Source organism: Rosa chinensis, chromosome 3 (assembly GCF_002994745.2).
Source record: "Rosa chinensis cultivar Old Blush chromosome 3, RchiOBHm-V2, whole genome shotgun sequence".
NCBI classification, from domain to species: domain Eukaryota; kingdom Viridiplantae; phylum Streptophyta; class Magnoliopsida; order Rosales; family Rosaceae; genus Rosa; species Rosa chinensis.
Window position 1 is genome coordinate 6634170 of NC_037090.1, and position 17248 is coordinate 6651417.

A 17248-nucleotide genomic window follows, 5' to 3' on the forward strand; every position below is an offset into this window, starting at 1 on the left:
AATTACCCAAATCAAATGGCTCTAAACCACGGAGCGCGTTTTCAATAAGATTGAGACGCTCACTATATGGATTGAAACAATCCGGACGGATGTGGTATAACCGTCTAAGTGACTACTTGATTAGGAAGGGATATATTAACAATGAAATATGCCCATGCGTGTTCATTAAAAGAACAAGTTCCGGATTTGCAATTATAGCAGTATATGTCGATGACATGAATCTAATTGGAACTCTAAATGAGTTAAAAGAAACTGCTAAATATTTGAAATCCGAGTTTGAGATGAAAGATCTTGGGAAAACACGGTTTTGCCTCGGAATAGAACTCGAGCACCGTAGTGATGGGATTATGATCCATCAGTCAGCATATACTCAAAAATTACTAAGGCGCTTTAATGAAGATAAAGCAAAGCCTGTGAGTACTCCCATGATCAGCCGTAGCCTTGAGCCCAGAAAAGATCCATTTCGTCCAAAGGATGAGGACGAAGGCTTATTAGAGGCTGAAGTGCCATATCTAAGTGCAATAGGTGCATTATTGTACTTAGCTCAATGCACAAGACCGGATATCTCATTCGCAGTGAACTTGTTGGCTCGACATAGTTCCTCGCCAACACGCCGCCATTGGATTGGTATAAAGACAATCTTTCGATACTTAAAAGGTACGATTGATATGGGCTTGTTTTATCCCTACAGGGAGAAAAGAAAGGACGGAAGTATGGGATTAGATCCCACATGGCAAAAAGCCACCTTCCGCAATATGAACGCCGGCGACACTTTCCATGGTGGCCGACGTTCTCCTCCTCCCCTCCATCAAAATGATAATGATGTTTTGATGGGCTTTGCTGATGCAGGGTATCTCTCTGACCCTCACAAAGGTCGCTCCCAAACAGGTTATGTCTTTACCATGGAAAGCACCGCGATATCTTGGAGATCCACGAAACAGACCCTTGTTGCTACTTCCTCAAATCATGCAGAGATAATTGCTCTACATGAAGCTGTGCGTGAATGCATATGGCTAAGGTCTGTAAACAGACACATTCGAGGAACCTGTGGTTTGAAGTCCACCACAGAAGAACCTACATGCATTTACGAAGATAATGCAGCTTGTATTGAGCAAATGAAATTAGGTTTCATCAAGGGGGACAATACCAAGCATATATCGCCAAAATTCTTCTACAATCAGCAACAACAAACACTTCTAAAAATTGAAGTAAATCAAATCCGATCAGAGGAAAATGTAGCGGACTTATTTACTAAGTCGTTACCAAAATCCCCTTTCGAGAAACATGTGAAGAGTATCGGATTGAGAAGGCTATCCGAACTCCCACGATCTTCAGGGGGAGTCTAAATCAGGGGAGTATCCAGTTACATACTCCACACTCAAACGCGCGTTGTGCTCTTTTTCTCCTTCGACCAAGGTTGTTTTTTCCCACAGGGTTTTATTACTTGGCAAGGTTTTTAACGAGGCAATTTCGAAGCGCACGACCTAAACAATACTATTTGACATGAAATATCCAAGGGGGAGTGTTGTAGTATATATGATTCACATGTACAAAACATGAGTCATAGTATAAATGTCTATATCATGTATACAAATAGGTACTTGAGTGTATAATGTAGGTATTGTGACTTGTGTGACAAGCTTTATGCCAAAGGGCAACAAGCATGGCATTTTATCATCATCACAGCCACCATAGAAGGCTGCAGCTGTGAATGTAGAGGTTATCAAATTGAGTTACTCTTTGAGCTTTCACACTTGTAATATTTTCCTATAAATACCTCTTTGTGTGAGATGAATAAACACACTTGAATCTCTATTCTCACAGAAACATTACTCTCTCTCTCTGTTTATCATTTCATACTTGTTCTCAAACATATTTTACCGTTATTCTATACATTTGATTTGTTTATGTTGGCAGCCAATGTATTAATTAATAATGGAAATTGCATTTGTTATATCTGGAAATCATGAGGTAAACAGATATTGAACGAAATTCAACTTGGTAATTTGGAGAAATATATTCAGCAGCAGCCTAAGAGAGCAAGTAAAATCGCATTTACTTTCAGTTCTGAATTTTGTTAGCAGTATTATCATAATGGTTAGCTTTGAGTTCAAAAGAATGGTTATCTCCCTCGCCCCGTGCCCGTCTTTCATGCTTGAACTTGAAACTTTGTGAAAGATGAATTCTTCATCTTGTTTACAATTCCTATGTTTCTGTGGCCCGAACTAACCAAAACTGACTCTTTGCAAGAGAGGCTGGGAACTAATGTTGTGTTCTTCCTTGCCATGTTGTCCAGTATGACATTTGTTCACAACAATGGAATGTTAATCCAATTAATATCCTCATGTTTGTCTCAACAAGGTGTTCCAGCTCCTTCACTAAAGCTTCTGTTCAAGTTCCATCATCTTGGTCATGTACAGAGCAATCCAAATCAGTTAAGTACTCTGCCTCTTTCATATGCCAAATCAGTAATTCCAAAACTCCATACACCCACTTTATATGAGAACCCATCTTATCTCCTACAACAAAACTATAAACCTGATTTCTTACCTCAATCCAACTCTGTCCTGCCTCTTTCTTATTCCCCATTCCTCTCATCAACATTCTCATATTGGCAAATTCTCCCCACTTACCTTCAGCGGCATAAAAATTTGACAGCATCACATATGTTCCCGCCATGTTTGGCCTCAAATCTAATATCCTCTGAGCAGCTAGTCTGCTCAAATGTGGAAGCTTATGTGCTCTGCACGCTCCAAGAAGCGCACCCCAAACAGACTCATCAGGCTTAAATGGCATGCTCTCTATTAACTCATAAGCTTCCTCGATTCTCCCAGCACGGCACAGCAAATCCACCACGCAACCATATATGTCCTTATCTGGAGTAACCTTATAAACATTTATCATTGATTTGAAATACCTCAAGCCTTCATCGACAAGTCCAGCATGGCTGCAAGCACTCAGAACTGCCATAAACACTATTCGATCTGGCCTTATACCTGACTTTACCATCTCATCAAACAATTCAACAGCCTCTTTTCCATATCCATGATCCCCATATCCAAGCATCATGGAAGTCCAGGAGACTAAATCTCTATCAGACATTTCACTAAATATTTTGTGCGAGTCAGTAATGCTCCCACACTTGGCATACATGTCAATAAGTGCATTAGCCAATGCCAAGTTCTTGTTAAAGCCTCTACGGATGATTCCACCATGAACTTGTTCACCACAGTTAAAAACTGCCAAGTTAGCACAGGCCGCTGTAACGCTAGTTAATGTGAAGCAATTCGGACTAAAGCCTTCTAACTCCATACGAGAAAATATACGTAGGGACTCCCTGGGATCCAATCTTTCATATCCAGAAATTAAAGCGTTCCAGGTAATCAGATCTTTTTTACTCATTTCATCAAAGTACTGATTTGCCTCTGATAAACAACCAAACCTACAGTACATGTCCAGTATGGAATTCATGACCGGAAGATTGGACTCGAACCCATACTTAATTACTGCCGAATGTATTTGCCTGCCAAAAGCATGCGATCCAATCGAAGCACAAGCTCTAATCGCAATTGAAAAGCTGAAAGGGTTCGGTTCCACTTCCTCCTGTATGCCAATAAAGTTAAAGTAAGCATCTTGTAAAACCCAATTCATTCAACAAAATGTAGGAGGATGATTCAGCCACTTACCAGCAGCATTTTCCGAAAAACTTGAAGCCCGCCATAGCCATCACCTCTATGAGTGTAGCCAGTGATCAAAGTAGTCCAACTCACAGCATTCTTCTCATGAAGGTCATTAAACACCTTGCATGCATTGTCCATGCTAACACAACAAGTAGCATACATGTCCATAAGTGCATTCTCCACATACATAGATCCCTTCATGCCATACTTAACCGCCGACCCATGAACCATTGCACCACAAGAAAGAGCCTTCATTCCTTTACAAGCCTTAAGCACACTCGAAAACGTAAAAGCATTCGGCTCCATATCAACCCTCACCATCTCACAGAACACAGCCCAAGCAGTGCTGTGGTGACTGCAAGAAGCGTACCCAGCAATCATGGCAGTCCACGTAACCACGTCTCTCTCAGACATTTCGTCGAACACCTTACGCGCCTCTTTGATAGAGCCCTTTTCAAAGTAGGACTTGATCAAGTCTGTGGCTAAGAGGTTGGGGCCCTTTGATAAAAAAGGTGGGTTTGATTGGGTGGTGGGTTCTTGGGACCAATGAAGTGAGTTTCTGATTATGGGTGGGATGGGGTTGAAGTGGGATCTGGGTAGTAGTTTTCTTGAGGTCATCTCTGTTGCAGTTGCACATGGTCAAGCTTTCAAACTACTATTTATGGTGTTGCAAGCTATAGAGTTGCTCGCTCTCAGACTCACCAAAGGTAAGACAGCAGCTTTAGCATTGTTCATGTGATTAGCCATGTGTTTGCTATTTGGTTGTTTCTTTTTTTTTTTGACAACTTATTTGGTTATTTCTTGAATCCTGAACATTGCATGTTCATGAGAGGCTAGTTTCATCACTATCATGTAAAGTCCTGTTCTTTCGAAGTAAAATAAATCATTATTATAATTTAAAATTGTACATTATAACACGTGTTTTTTAGCTTTTAAAGTGATGGAAGTCAAAAACCACGACACAAATTTATTTCTACAATTTTTTTAAATTAGAAATAATAAAATTTATAAAAAATATAGGGCTGTAAATAGGCTCGATGCAGTTCGTGTTCGACTCGTATTTGGTTCGATTTTAGCTTGTTCGACTCGTGTTCATAAGATAAATGAGCCGAGTTTTATGACCTCAATATTAAGCTCGACAAAAAAACGAGCCGAGCTTGAACAATAATATATTCGGCTTGTCTAGCTCATGAGTAGCTCGAGCTTGTTAACACTCGAGGTTTGTTAAAGCTCGACTCATGAAAATTTATAGTATCAATAAAAGTATAATTTTTCTAATTTCAAATATTTAATTCTTTTTATTACATTCATTTTCAATTAGAAGAGAATCTGAGAATTTAAGTAAAATATATTACAATAAAGTCAAAAGAAATTTGTGTGATAGTTAGAGTGTTAGACATCAAGTTTAAATCAAAATTTTCTTTCTTCCGAGCCAAGCTGAGGCTATTTAAGCTCGAACTCGTCCAATAAATTGAGCCGAGTCGAGTCTAAGAAAAACATTCAAGCCGAGCCGAACTTGAGCATGGATAAAAAAATTTAAACTTTAGCCCGACTTGAGCTCGATAAAAAACAAATGAGCCAAACATAATCACTTCGGTATTCGCTCCGACTTGGCTCATTTGCACCCCTGAAAAAATAAAGTGTTCAAAGTTTTGATATTTTGTTAATGGTCAATCGAGCAGCTGCTAGCTTTGTGGTTCACAATTCTGATGGTTATCCTCTGCTTGCTCTGAGTAAAAATCTTGGTCATACGGACATACTAGTAGCTGAAGCTAGGGCCCTTCGTGAAGGATTACTTCATCCGTCACATACTTTTTCTCAAGCTCTCATTGTTGAAGGTGATTCCAAGATCCTAATCGACGCCCTCAATTAGACATCTTCTATTCTCTGGCGCATCAAATTTATCCTTCAAGATACTCAAGAGCTCACACACCATTTTGTTTCAATCACTTTCCGCCATGTTTGGCATAAAGCCAATTTTTTGGCTAACAACCTTGTTTCTTTAGGCCACTCTTTACCTTCTCTTTCTCATTATGTTCGGCACTCTTAGTTGTCCCTTTCCTCTAGCACCGCCTTCTAGTTTGATATATTTGAAGGTTGTTGCTCTAGAGCGTTTACAATTTCTTTCTTTATCAAAAAAAGAAAAAGAAAAAAAAAACATGTAATCATGCTCGCTCACCAATTATATTATGATTCAAGAATATTTAAAAAATAATAATAATAACGACTTCTCATGACAACAAAGAGTGTCTTGTCACCTCATTACGCATTTAATAAGTATATTATTAGGGATTGATGAAATCCTCAAAAAGAAGACAATAACCCCAAAACATTTTTATTCCATAATAACCCTATATGATTAGTGTAATTAAGATTTTGTATGAAAAATTAACCAAGTTGGTAACACCCTCACGCGAGGCACGCGCCCACTTTGTTACTAATGAAATTACCATACTTAAAAATTGAGAAAAATTCAGTCACCGTCCCCAAACTATGCTGCCAAGGCCAATTTGATACCCGAACTCTCAAAAGTATCAATGTGATACCCAAACACGTATTTTGACATCAATGTGATACTTCCGTCAAAAATTCCTAACGGGGCCGTTTGTTTGCTGACGTGGCAAGCACGTGGGGTAAAAAAAAAAGTAAAATGACCAATTTACCCTTTTTTAATTCATTTTTTTTCTTTTCATTTCTTTTTCTTTTTTCTCTTCGTCTTCTTCTCATTTCTTTTTCTTCTTTCTCTTCTTCTTCTGGGATTTTCCTCTAGCCAAACGACCGCCACTTCCGCTGCAAGCTCCGCCACCACATTTCCTTACCTGACAACGTCATCAGCCCCACTACCCACTAGCCCATGCTTTTTAACCCAAAAACAATAAACAAATACCCAACAATAAAAAACTCCCTATGTTCATCCCGAATCGGGATTTCCAGTTCATCTTCATCACTTCCCCAATTTTCAGTTCCAATTTCTTCCCCAGATTCTTCCCCAATCTAGATAGCTTTGCTGTTTTCTTACTCTGTAAAGGAACCGGTTACAAGCTATAACCGAACCGAAAAACACAGTTCCGGTTCCAAAACGGTTCCGGCAAAAAAAAAGGGACGACACCGAACCGGAAAAAATATATTGGTTTCGGTTTCGGTTCAGGCAAAAAATGCCAAAAACAGAACCGATCCCAGCCCCCCCTCCCCCCCCCCCGTTTACTGCAATGCCGACAAAGTTATCAGCTCATCTTGCATTTACACCAATCCCCGGAAGAGGAGCTTGTTGACTCCGAATCGGTGCGAGGCGTCGATAACGTTGGTCTGGATTTGGAGGTTGAGGGCGATGAAGTCAGCCGAGTGGTGTTGGTGGCGCGGATGCCGCCGACTTTTGCAGCGGCGAGGATTACGAATTGGGGCTTTTCGGTGGCGAAGAAGGACTCGACGTCGTTTTAGCGCGTGAGGTCGAGGTTGGTGTGGGTACGGAGGACGAGGTTGCTGAAACCTAAGGACTGGAGCTTGCGGACGATGGCGGAGCCGAATTGGAGAGGATATCGGCGGGGTTAGTGATGGTTTGGGTGGTGGAGAAGGAGAGGAGAGAGAGGGGAGGTGGAGAGAGAAGAAGAAGAGTCAGGTTGAAGAAGAAGAAGAAAAGAAAAAGAAATGAAAAGAAAAAAAATAATTAAAAAAAGAGGGTAAAAAGTCCATTTTGCCCTTTTTTTTTTGCCCACGTACTTGCCACGTCAGCAAACAAACGGCCCCGTTAGGAATTTTTGACGGAAGTATCACATTGATGTCAAAATACGTGTTTGGGTATCACATTGATACTTTTGAGAGTTCGGGTATCAAATTGGCCTTGGCAGCATAGTTTGGGGACGGTGACTGAATTTTTCTCTTAAAAATTTGATAAATCCTAGAATCCCAAGGGCAAGGGCTAACAAACTCCTCCTAGATACACGACACACTTGTAGGGCAGAAGTGTGCTCCAAACTGACACATAACCATTATACACTAGACTCTGTCTCTCTCTCTCTCACATTCTACACTCCCCAACCTCCAAATCACTTCCCGCACTTTCCCGGCCACCACTCATCACCGCCGTTTAGCTTCACCCTTTTTTTTCTGCCTTCTCCAAACAACTTTGCTGTTTGCTTTTTTTTTTTTACCAAAATTTCCCCAATTTTCGTCACCCCCCTGATCACAAAGGTGACGTCTTTTTCTTCCTCTCAATTTTTTATTTTTACTTTTTCGGCGATCAAACAAAGACTTCTAGGTTTTTTTCTGTTCAAGATGTTGAATTTGTTGTTGTTTCTGGTCTTCTGGTTGTTCCTTTGATTGTGCTAACATGAATGGTTGCATCAGTCTTCAATTGTACTACATTGTTAGGTTTTTGTGTTTGAAATTGTTTACTTTTGTTCTTGTCTTGTTTGAGCAAAATTAGGCCTTTTAATCTTGACACTCATTCTCTTGTTTTTGGTGAATGCATTGTGTTATTGTTATGGTTTAGATCATGAAGTTAGAAACTTTCTTGCAAAAAAGGTTGGATCTTTAGGTTTTTGGTGTAATTTTGGGGTTTCACATTTGGGTCTGGGTAACTTTCTAGCTAAAAAGGTTGGATATTTTTACTTTTCTTGTATTTTATCCTCACATCCATGCAATTATAGCTCTTGTTTCTATTTTCTCCTCTTATTATTAGTGTTGGAAGTGTAGATGGTACTTTGATTAGTCCTTGGGAAGCCTTTACTTTCAGTCTTTCAGTAATATTTGTAAGGGCCATTTTGATTTGGAATAACTTAAAGCAGAAAACTTTGTCAAAAGTGAAGTTGCCTGGAGATATTAGATAGTAGGAGTTCATCAGTTGAACTCTTGAATGAGGTAGGGTTGTTGTATTTCGACGTGCTTTGTCCTATATCTCTTGAGATAAGTTTGTAATTGTCTGTGTCAGAAAAGAGCATGCAGACGAGTGGATATCGTTTTTTTTTTCATAAATGAATTGAATTTGTTGTTTATTTATAAGAGGAAGGAGCGTGTAAAATGCATGAAATTGTTCATACTCATGTGGGATATTGTCCAAATAGAGAGTAAATTAAATATATGCTCGTCTCTAATGATTGTTGTTCTACTGGTTAACCACTTGGTGATGTAACGCCTTCTGAACCTTGTAGAACTCTCGATCCATCTATTTGTTGTACATGTTGCATACTATATTTTTGTTGCACGCGCCTGTGCAAGCGTGTTCCTGGGACTCTAGGTTCTTTTTTATTGCTACCATTCGTATAGGTTCTGGTCATTTCCTAAAATGCTAAGAGCTATTCTTGAATTGCAAAGTAATTAATTGCATTGTAAGACCTATTCAACGATTGTATATGTGTCATAATGGAATTATTAAGATCAATTCTTAAATTGGAGAATTGAGGATTCAACTATATATGCATGGAAATCTTACTGAATATGTTCCTTCATTATGGCATAAACTCTTGAACTGAATTGGTATCCAATAATATTGAGAAAGATTCTGTGTGCGATTATGAGTTTTTGTTAAGTTGGCTTTCCTACATTGAGATAGAAAACCATCATTGCTTTTAAACTGAATATGACTTTTCTGCAAGTCGCTCTTTTAAATCCTTCTTTTGTCAACTGTTTGTGATACGTCTCGCATGTATCTTATGATCTTTTCTCTTATGGTTGCAGTACTCAGTCTATACATTACTCCCTGTTTTGGAGAAGCATAACTGTAGCACAAGGCAGACAGCAGACCATGGCAGACTTGGAAAATTTGCTCCTTGAGGCAGCAGGACGAACCAGTGCAGCTGTGAAAAACCGGCACCAACTTCCACATTCTAGAAAGCGACATGGAGGTTCCTTCTCTGATGATGAAAGTGACTCTGGGGATGAAGACTCAGATGGTGGTCGTAGTTATGCAAGCAAGAAGCCCTCTCAAGTACCTCTGAAGAAGAGGTTTGACCCTGCTGAAAGAGGCAGTGACGAAGAGCACGTTGATGATTCTGATCATGAGAGCGAAAACAGTGATGAATCTGATATTGGCCCTGATCTCTACAAGGATGATGCTGATCGGAGACGGCTTTCAGAGTTGACTGAACTTGAAAGAGAGATGATCTTGACAAATAGAGCAGAAAAGAAAGATGGTAAGAAGTTTATGGAAAAATTAAGATCAAAGAGAGACAAAGAAAGATCTATCCAATCAAAGAAAGAAACTTCTTCTGTCCCATTGTCCCGTGGTTTACGCTCATCAGCTAGGACTGCTGAGAAATCAGCTGCTTTGGATGATGCATTGAGTCAGTTACGAGAAAAGCGTCTGAAGCAACAAGACTTGAAGGCTCGCTATAATCTGAGGGACTCATCAAAAGGAAGTGTAGGTAGCCAGGATATTTCACCAATCAAGCGTAAATCTCTTGTTGCACCAAGTCTGATTGACTCTGATCAAAATGAGAATGCTGAGGGGTTACAAACTGAAGAAGTAGCATCAGCTTGGGATGATGACTCGTTGGATAGCGATGAGGAAAGGTTAGAGCCGCCAACATATCAGGACATCAAGGACATTACCATTCCAAGGTCGAAACTTGCAAAATGGTGTATGGAACCATTTTTTGAGGAGTTAATTGTGGGTTGCTTTGTTAGGGTTGGATTTGGGAAATCATCAAGTGGTCCAGTCTACAGGCTTTGCATGGTTCAGAATGTGGATGCCACTGATTTTAACCGGCGGTACCAGCTAGAGGGAAAAATGACACATAAATATTTGAACTGTGTTTGGGGCAGTGAAAATTCTGCTTCCAAGTGGCAGATGGCTATGGTCTCAAATTCTGCTCCGGAGGAGGAGGAGTTTAACGATTGGGTTAGGGAAGTGAAGCGTAGTGCTGGCTACATGCCAAGCAAACAGGATGTATTAGAAAAGAGGGAGACCCTACAGAAATCCAACACATTTGTTTACTCAGCAACAACTGTGAAGCAAATGTTGCAGGAGAAAAAAGCCTCAGCAAGACCGGTGAACATTGCAGTTGAGAAGGATAGGTTGAGGAGGCAGTTGGAAGTTGCAGAAAGCAAGTGTGATGAGGAGGAAGTTGGGAGGATTAAGACAAGGCTCCTGGAATTGGAAGCATCCAGGCAATCCCAGGAGAAAGATTCCAAGGCTATTAGGTTAGCTGAGATGAACAGGAAGAACAGGTTTGAGAATTTTAAGAATGCTTCCGGATTGAAACCAATAAATACGAATCTGAAAGCTGGGGAGGCTGGTTATGATCCTTTCTCAAGAAGATGGACTAGATCGAGGAATTACTTTGTTAGAAAGACTGGAGGAGGAGATGAAGCCGCTGAAGATGAAACTGCTGAGGCAGCAAATGGAACTCTAGGTACAACCGATAACAAGGCAGAAGCAAAAGTAATGGGAAAGTTTGGCATGACAGCAACAGCGGCAGCGTTGGAAGCTGCAGCAGGTGCAGGGAAGTTGGTTGATACAAGTGCTCCTGTGGACAGAGCGACAGAGTCATATACACTGCACAATTTCGAGCTGCCAATCTCGTTGGCTGCACTTCAGAAGTTTGGTGGACCTCATGGTGCTCCGGCTGCATACTTGGCGAGGAAACAAAAGATAGAAGCAACTGTAGGGTACCAAGTCCCGGAGGATGATGGCAGGAGACATGCTTTGACATTGACAGTTAGTGACTATAAGAGAAGAAGAGGGCTTCTCTGAATCCTTATGCTCCACCCAAGTATGTTTTTGTAAAGTTATGTTTGTCTATTTGGCGGGAACTTTTATGCATCTAGTCTGTTATTTTGTTGGACTAACTACCTAAACCTTGCTATGGCTATGGTTTTTATTTCCGACATTTCAGTCCATTGGTCAAATTTGTCATAGTAATTGATTGCTAGGGGAAGGAGAATTCAACTACCAAATGCAGAATTTGATGAGGCAGAAGTTTCAATCAGGTCAAATAGGATGATGAAGAGCAGGTGCCATGAATCCATGGCAAGTACTAATATCAAATATACCTATAAGATAAATCAACTCAAGTAGACAAGTGATAACTGTCATAAGTAATTTACATTCAAATGAGAGGCACCCTCCATACTAATCATTTTATGTGTCCATTCCGATCAACTCAACTAATTAATCGGATGACAAAACCAATCATTACTGTGTAGAACATATGACACGAAGACTCTGATATCCGCTTCAACAGTCTTCGACTGTTCTCTATCCAACTATTTTCGTATCCTATCCTAAAGTTGTTGCTGTACAGTTCAACGGCAGAGTATTTTGCCCTTGAAAGAATGCGTTTCATTATATAAGAATCTGAGACCTAGCTGCACCTCTGGAGCACTTTTTCCGGCCACTTTTGCTAAGTGCGCAAACACATATCTCCAGAAGCTCGTAATCTTCCTCCCAGAATAATAAGGCCGCCTTCTCTGGATTCTCCACCAGCATCTTAGTTGTAAGGTACCCGGCAATGGTCCACGTTTGGTAAAGTCGAGATTGCTTTCCAATAAATTTCCCAGTTTTGGTATCGTAATATTCAGGCCAGCGGTCAGCTCGCAGGCTCTTCTCAGCTAAAGCAACTGCCTTTTCAGCTAGTTCTGTTCTGCCCATCTTGATGCATGCCAATGTGAACTGAAATCGAACAGTTACAGCTTTTTATAGGGAAAACCGGCTTATATCATGCACACCCATAAATAAATGAATGCTTAGTTACAAATAGGAAGAAATGTAAATCATTCACGCATGCAATTCATTTTATTCCACAAAACATATATACTTCCATCAAGGCAAAACGTACCTGCCACAGAAGTGTGGGCCAAGATCCACCATTATGATACGACCAAGGGCTGCAGAAGCCGATAACAAAATTAGTACAGCTATAGAAAAATCTAACACACCCCAAAACCTACAAACAGGATTATACAGCCAACTCACGTATTCTTTGGGTCGCTGCCAGTGATTATACGCCACTCTTCATATTCCAGGGCAGGATAGCATATCTTAAGTGGCATATGCCCCACAAGATCATCCCACTTGGCTTCAACCAAATTCAATATAGCTTGATTTTGCTTTGGAGTACCCAAAGATGAAACAATGGACCAAAGATTTCCAAGAGTGAAAAACCTAAAGTCCATGTGAGCTGGTTGTAGATTGCCAATAAAGAATCCACCTTCCTCTGGAATCCAGTCCATTAACCATAAAGGAATTTGTTCAGGATATATATTAAACTTGTTGGTGGCTTCTGTAGAGTACTCCTCTGTCTTATATCGATATATCTCATTAATCTTTTTCATATCCACCCAGTAATATTCTCTGATGTGGAATGACAAAGCACTGAGTCTGTTGTTGATAGCCCTTACCAAATTCTTGGATCCATCATTTACGGCAAGCATCTCACGGGAGCACCTTAGAGCCGAGTAAAATAAGGCCTGAAGAATCAAACTTCATATAAATCATACTAGCCAAAGATGAGGTAACATATAAATAAACTTGAATGTGATGAAGTATAATTGATATGATCGTGAAAAAGATAGATAGGACCGCAACAGAACTGGTCTGATATCAAATAAAACGCCATGACCAGGATACAACGCAAGATTTCAGAAAAGCTTAGGGTCAGCTAGCTAAAGTTAAAAGTCAGAAGTAGCTGCTCTCAATTAGTTCAAGAAGGAAACCCACCATCAATGATTTGGCCCTATATGTTCTACGTCCTTTTTTACAACCTCTAGAAAGCATTAAGAATGTATCCAACTAGACCCTACCGGCCTCCTACCAAGCAAGATATTTTCATTTCAGGTACATCAAAAATGGAATATTCAATCTGAACTTATGGCAGTAAAATCAAAGAAAGCAGCTGCTAAGAATATAGACTAAAGAAATAACATAAATTAAGCAGTTCTATTCACGCCTAATATGAAAACTCAACGACTTAAAGCAGCTTTCTGAACTATGGAATTGAAGAACTCACTTGGATCTCGAGGGGATGACCGTGAATACCCATTCGACGGTCTATCATACAGGAGCCATCCGTGACTAAAAGAGAAGGAAACATATCAAACCCATCAGTTAAACACAAGTGCAGGATCATTTTCAAGCCTGTCTGAACATCCACCCTTTCCTGTAATCCATAGTCACCAGTTATCTTTCCATAAGCCCTCAATAGAATAATCCACCACAAACCTGTCAGAGAAGTTAATGGCACAACAAAAAAAATCATTATTCATCAGAACCATAACTGGGCAAATTAATTTATTGGAAAAAGAAATTCCCTGTATGGAGCATGTGCAAAAATGCAGACTAAAGACAACAATAACAAAAGACTGTGCAGCATTCTAGCAACATAATATATAATGTTCAAAAATACTTACCAGAATCCACAGGTGCAACTCGGCCAATAGCTGATTCACCAAAATCTGGATCCAAAACTTCTTCAAACTTGTTCTCATCGAGAGGCACAGTTCTGACTTTAAAACTTGCAGGCATCAATCCCTGCCCTGGGCTATAGCAATCAACAGTTTTTTCCCAACTCTAAGATAAAAGAAACCTATGATAAGAATTTCATGAAACCCAAAACATTTAATTTATGGTACATTATGTCAACAACAACAGCATGAAAGGTTTGGGAAAAAAAAAATTTGTTCAAAACATAAAAAGAGATTAGAGTAACATTTTCTTAGAATATATAGATAGGTATCAGTTGACTATATATTACTACTTCACCAAGATCAATGGAATGTTGGTTTGGCAAAAAACAGAAAAAAAGAATGATGTCACTTGTTGAACTCCATTAGTACCAATGTTTAAATGTAATACAAAGGAACTCTTGATTATTTAATAATTTCTAATCCACAACAAAATTTGAACAAGGTTTTCATTCAAGATTAATCAGTTAATCATATATTAAGAATAGCTCCACCACAAAAAAGAAGGAAATGCATAATGATGAAGGCTTGAAGATCAACAACACAACATGAAAAACCACAGAGAGACGAATAAATGTGAATGATTACCTGCAATTGCAATGTATGAAGCAGGAAGTTCCTCACAATCTCTCCTTCTCCGTTGAGCAAGAAAGCAAGTGCTGACGGAACAAAATCACGTATAAACACCTGATCATAATTCAATGGCTGCTTATCATTCGGATCATTTGCAGCCATAGTCCCAATAGGACTCCCACAATACATCACAAGCGAATCCCTCAACAGCTTCCAAGCTTCCTTCTCAATATCCGAAAGCTCCCTCTCAGAACTCAGAACCTTAGCTTCATCCAAACCCTCCACATTTTCATCAGCAACCTCTATCCTAGACTGTTCCTCCCCCACAACATTCTCATCCTTATCAATCCTTTCCACCACCAAAGGCTTCACATTAATACCACCCTGAACATAAACCCTCTCAAAGTTGTTCTCATTCACCCGGGTCTCCACCGATGTCGAAAAATCACGACCCTTGGGTCCAATACTATCAATAACAGAAACACCCCTACTTCTAAATGACCTAGAAACAACCCCAGATTGGCCAAAACTCCAATTGGGTACCGAAAAGGCTTTCTGGGTATCACTCAAAACACTCCCAAATCCTAATACACGACAAGGGTATGTGTGATATTGGCTTTTCTGCTCAAAATTGATGCACAACTTTGATAAATTTCCATTCTTTGCTGACCCATTGTGGATTTTAACAGGCGCGAACCCGAAAAACGCAGAGTTTCGAATACTACTCAGGATTCTACAAGTGGGTTTCATTGTAGAATGACAAAGAAAACTAAGGGAAATCATATCCAACAATAACAAGTACGATTGATGAGCAAATTTCAAATCTTTAATATTGTAACTATATCATGCATATACACAGCTATTCTAGGCCTCTGAAGATTGAGATAGAGAGCTGGGATTTGCGTTCAACTTACAAGGAGGGAAGACGATCATCGGAGGAAGAGAGAAATTGTAGCAACAAGAAATGGCGGTGTCTGAAAGTTTTTGGATGACAAAATTGGTGGAAGTATAAATAGTGGAAGTTGTGGTTTTATATATAGGCTGTTTGGGTGTAGAGAGGGAAGGAAGGGCAACCCTGGCAGATGACATACTTTAATTGGTTATTAGATTTACATTTTTTTTAAAGGGTTATTAGATTTACTTAAGCACTCCCTAATTGCTATGCGTTTGATGATATTGCCATAATTAACGAAGTGGATGCATTTAGAACTAAATTGTATTTTTAGAAAAAAGATATATTTACTTTTCAAGTATCTGCCTCAGAGTGATATGTATTTTGTCTATATATTTTCTATTTTATGCATTTAAAGTTTGAAATTCGACTCGTGAACAATCAAATCACAAACTCTCATGTTTTCAACCGTCGGGACATTCTTTGAGCAAGTAAGTTATAAATGATGGTATAAGTATTCATAGATGTTATATATTCTTTAAATAAGGACTAACGCAACTTTCACTTTAGTCATTTGTTCAACTCTCTTAAAGACATTTTAGTGCAATGAAATTAATATTTGATTTTGTGGTTGTTGGAAACTAATAAAGAAACCATTCAGTTTGAGACCATAAAAATAATTATTTTATAAATTATTAATCGACTGAAATTAAGTAGAAACCATCATCAATAAATTAGCACATTTAACATGTTTTAATACGAATTAAATCCTCATATTATAGATAGGCTAACTACAATAATTGAAATTACTCTAAAATTTAATCATCCAAAACATGTTTAGTCATAATCATCCAAAACATGTTTAATCATCCAAAAAACATGTTTAATCATCCAAAAATTCTCCAAAGAAAAATAATATGCTCTTGAAGTATATATTTTCGCTTTTGGGAGCCGCCGCCTTCCCTGTAATCAACTTGCGGTGGTATACGTGGCAAATTATAAATCTAGTTAAATATTAACATTAGTATTCATAAACTTTGGCCATGGCTGTTTATTGCGTGAACGCAAGGGCATTTCAGACATTTGCACGTGTCTAGAGTTCAGTGGATAAGGATTGGTCACTTGTTCAGAGAACACTATCCACTACTTTTCGTATCCCAAATTCTCGGCAGCCCAATTTCTTAGGCACCACGCCACCACTCATATCATGCCATTTACAAGCTAAAACAACCAAAAGAAAATAACACCATGTCACCCTTCACATGAACATGTTGCGAGAGATATGAAAAAAAGCAGGTTTGATTACCTATATTCTTAATTGCAATGTAATGACGTAGAGATTTTATATGTAGACATAAAAAGCGAGTTGATGATTAATCAAGTTTGTATTGATGATTTTTATTTTTCGGAAGGAGATGAGCCAATGAGTCATATTGGTCTTCAAAGTGAAAGTATTATCGAAATTGATGTTTAGAAGACTCTTAGTTGAGTATGCAAGAGAATTGGCCGGAATGCAAATCATGTTACTTAACAAGGTAGTAAGATTCTTGATTTTCTAGCTCCGTGAACGTCATAATTAAAGAAATAGCTTACAGTCTTACACAGTAATCTCTTTAACCAAAAGAAGCCTCAGTGAAAATAGATATGAAGGAAAAGGAATGGCCCATCATTGTTGGCCTGCCTTTGGTACTGGGCCTCAAGGTCC

General features: G+C 39.1%; 3 protein-coding genes across 5 annotated transcripts; 1 reads left to right on the top strand and 2 right to left on the bottom strand.

Moving 5' to 3' along the window:
• Window positions 1-2017: 2017 nt before the first annotated feature.
• Window positions 2018-4508, bottom strand: LOC112193579 (putative pentatricopeptide repeat-containing protein At1g56570). The gene is made up of 2 exons (XM_024333767.2): window positions 3687-4508; window positions 2018-3603 (listed from the first exon to the last, which is right to left on the bottom strand). The coding sequence occupies exons 1-2, from the start codon at window positions 4296-4298 to the stop codon at window positions 2392-2394; spliced, it is 1824 nt and encodes a 607-aa protein (XP_024189535.1). The 5' UTR covers window positions 4299-4508; the 3' UTR covers window positions 2018-2391.
• Window positions 4509-7615: 3107 nt separating this feature from the next.
• LOC112192339 (protein RTF1 homolog) lies at window positions 7616-11686 on the top strand. 3 transcript variants are annotated; one of them, XM_040516279.1, is made up of 3 exons: window positions 7616-7868; window positions 9354-11389; window positions 11550-11686. In XM_040516279.1, exon 2 carries the CDS (start codon window positions 9421-9423, stop codon window positions 11368-11370), a length of 1950 nt encoding a protein of 649 aa, XP_040372213.1. In that variant the 5' UTR covers window positions 7616-7868; window positions 9354-9420; the 3' UTR covers window positions 11371-11389; window positions 11550-11686. The 3 variants fall into 3 exon arrangements, with proteins under 3 accessions (XP_040372213.1, XP_024187787.1, XP_024187786.1); XM_024332019.2 differs by having other exon boundaries at window positions 11513-11630; XM_024332018.2 differs by lacking the exon at window positions 11550-11686 and having other exon boundaries at window positions 9354-11506.
• LOC112192338 (alkaline/neutral invertase A, mitochondrial) lies at window positions 11648-15671 on the bottom strand. The gene is made up of 6 exons (XM_024332017.2): window positions 14667-15671; window positions 14025-14184; window positions 13625-13836; window positions 12592-13085; window positions 12455-12503; window positions 11648-12288 (listed from the first exon to the last, which is right to left on the bottom strand). The coding sequence occupies exons 1-6, from the start codon at window positions 15432-15434 to the stop codon at window positions 11962-11964; spliced, it is 2010 nt and encodes a 669-aa protein (XP_024187785.1). The 5' UTR covers window positions 15435-15671; the 3' UTR covers window positions 11648-11961.
• Window positions 15672-17248: the final 1577 nt, after the last annotated feature.

Excerpts from the sequence above, each read along its gene's own strand:
- LOC112193579 (XM_024333767.2), bottom strand. The coding sequence starts at position 4,298 with ATGACCTCAAGAAAACTACTACCCAGATCCCACTTCAACCCCATCCCA. Across the intron at positions 3,604-3,686 it reads TTTTTCGGAAAATGCTGCTG|GAGGAAGTGGAACCGAACCC; the intron begins GTAAGTGGCTGA and ends ATTGGCATACAG.
- LOC112192339 (XM_040516279.1), top strand. The coding sequence starts at position 9,421 with ATGGCAGACTTGGAAAATTTGCTCCTTGAGGCAGCAGGACGAACCAGT.
- LOC112192338 (XM_024332017.2), bottom strand. The coding sequence starts at position 15,434 with ATGATTTCCCTTAGTTTTCTTTGTCATTCTACAATGAAACCCACTTGT. Across the intron at positions 13,837-14,024 it reads AGTTGCACCTGTGGATTCTG|GTTTGTGGTGGATTATTCTA; the intron begins GTAAGTATTTTT and ends CTTCTCTGACAG. Across the intron at positions 13,086-13,624 it reads GTCATCCCCTCGAGATCCAA|GCCTTATTTTACTCGGCTCT; the intron begins GTGAGTTCTTCA and ends TTGATTCTTCAG.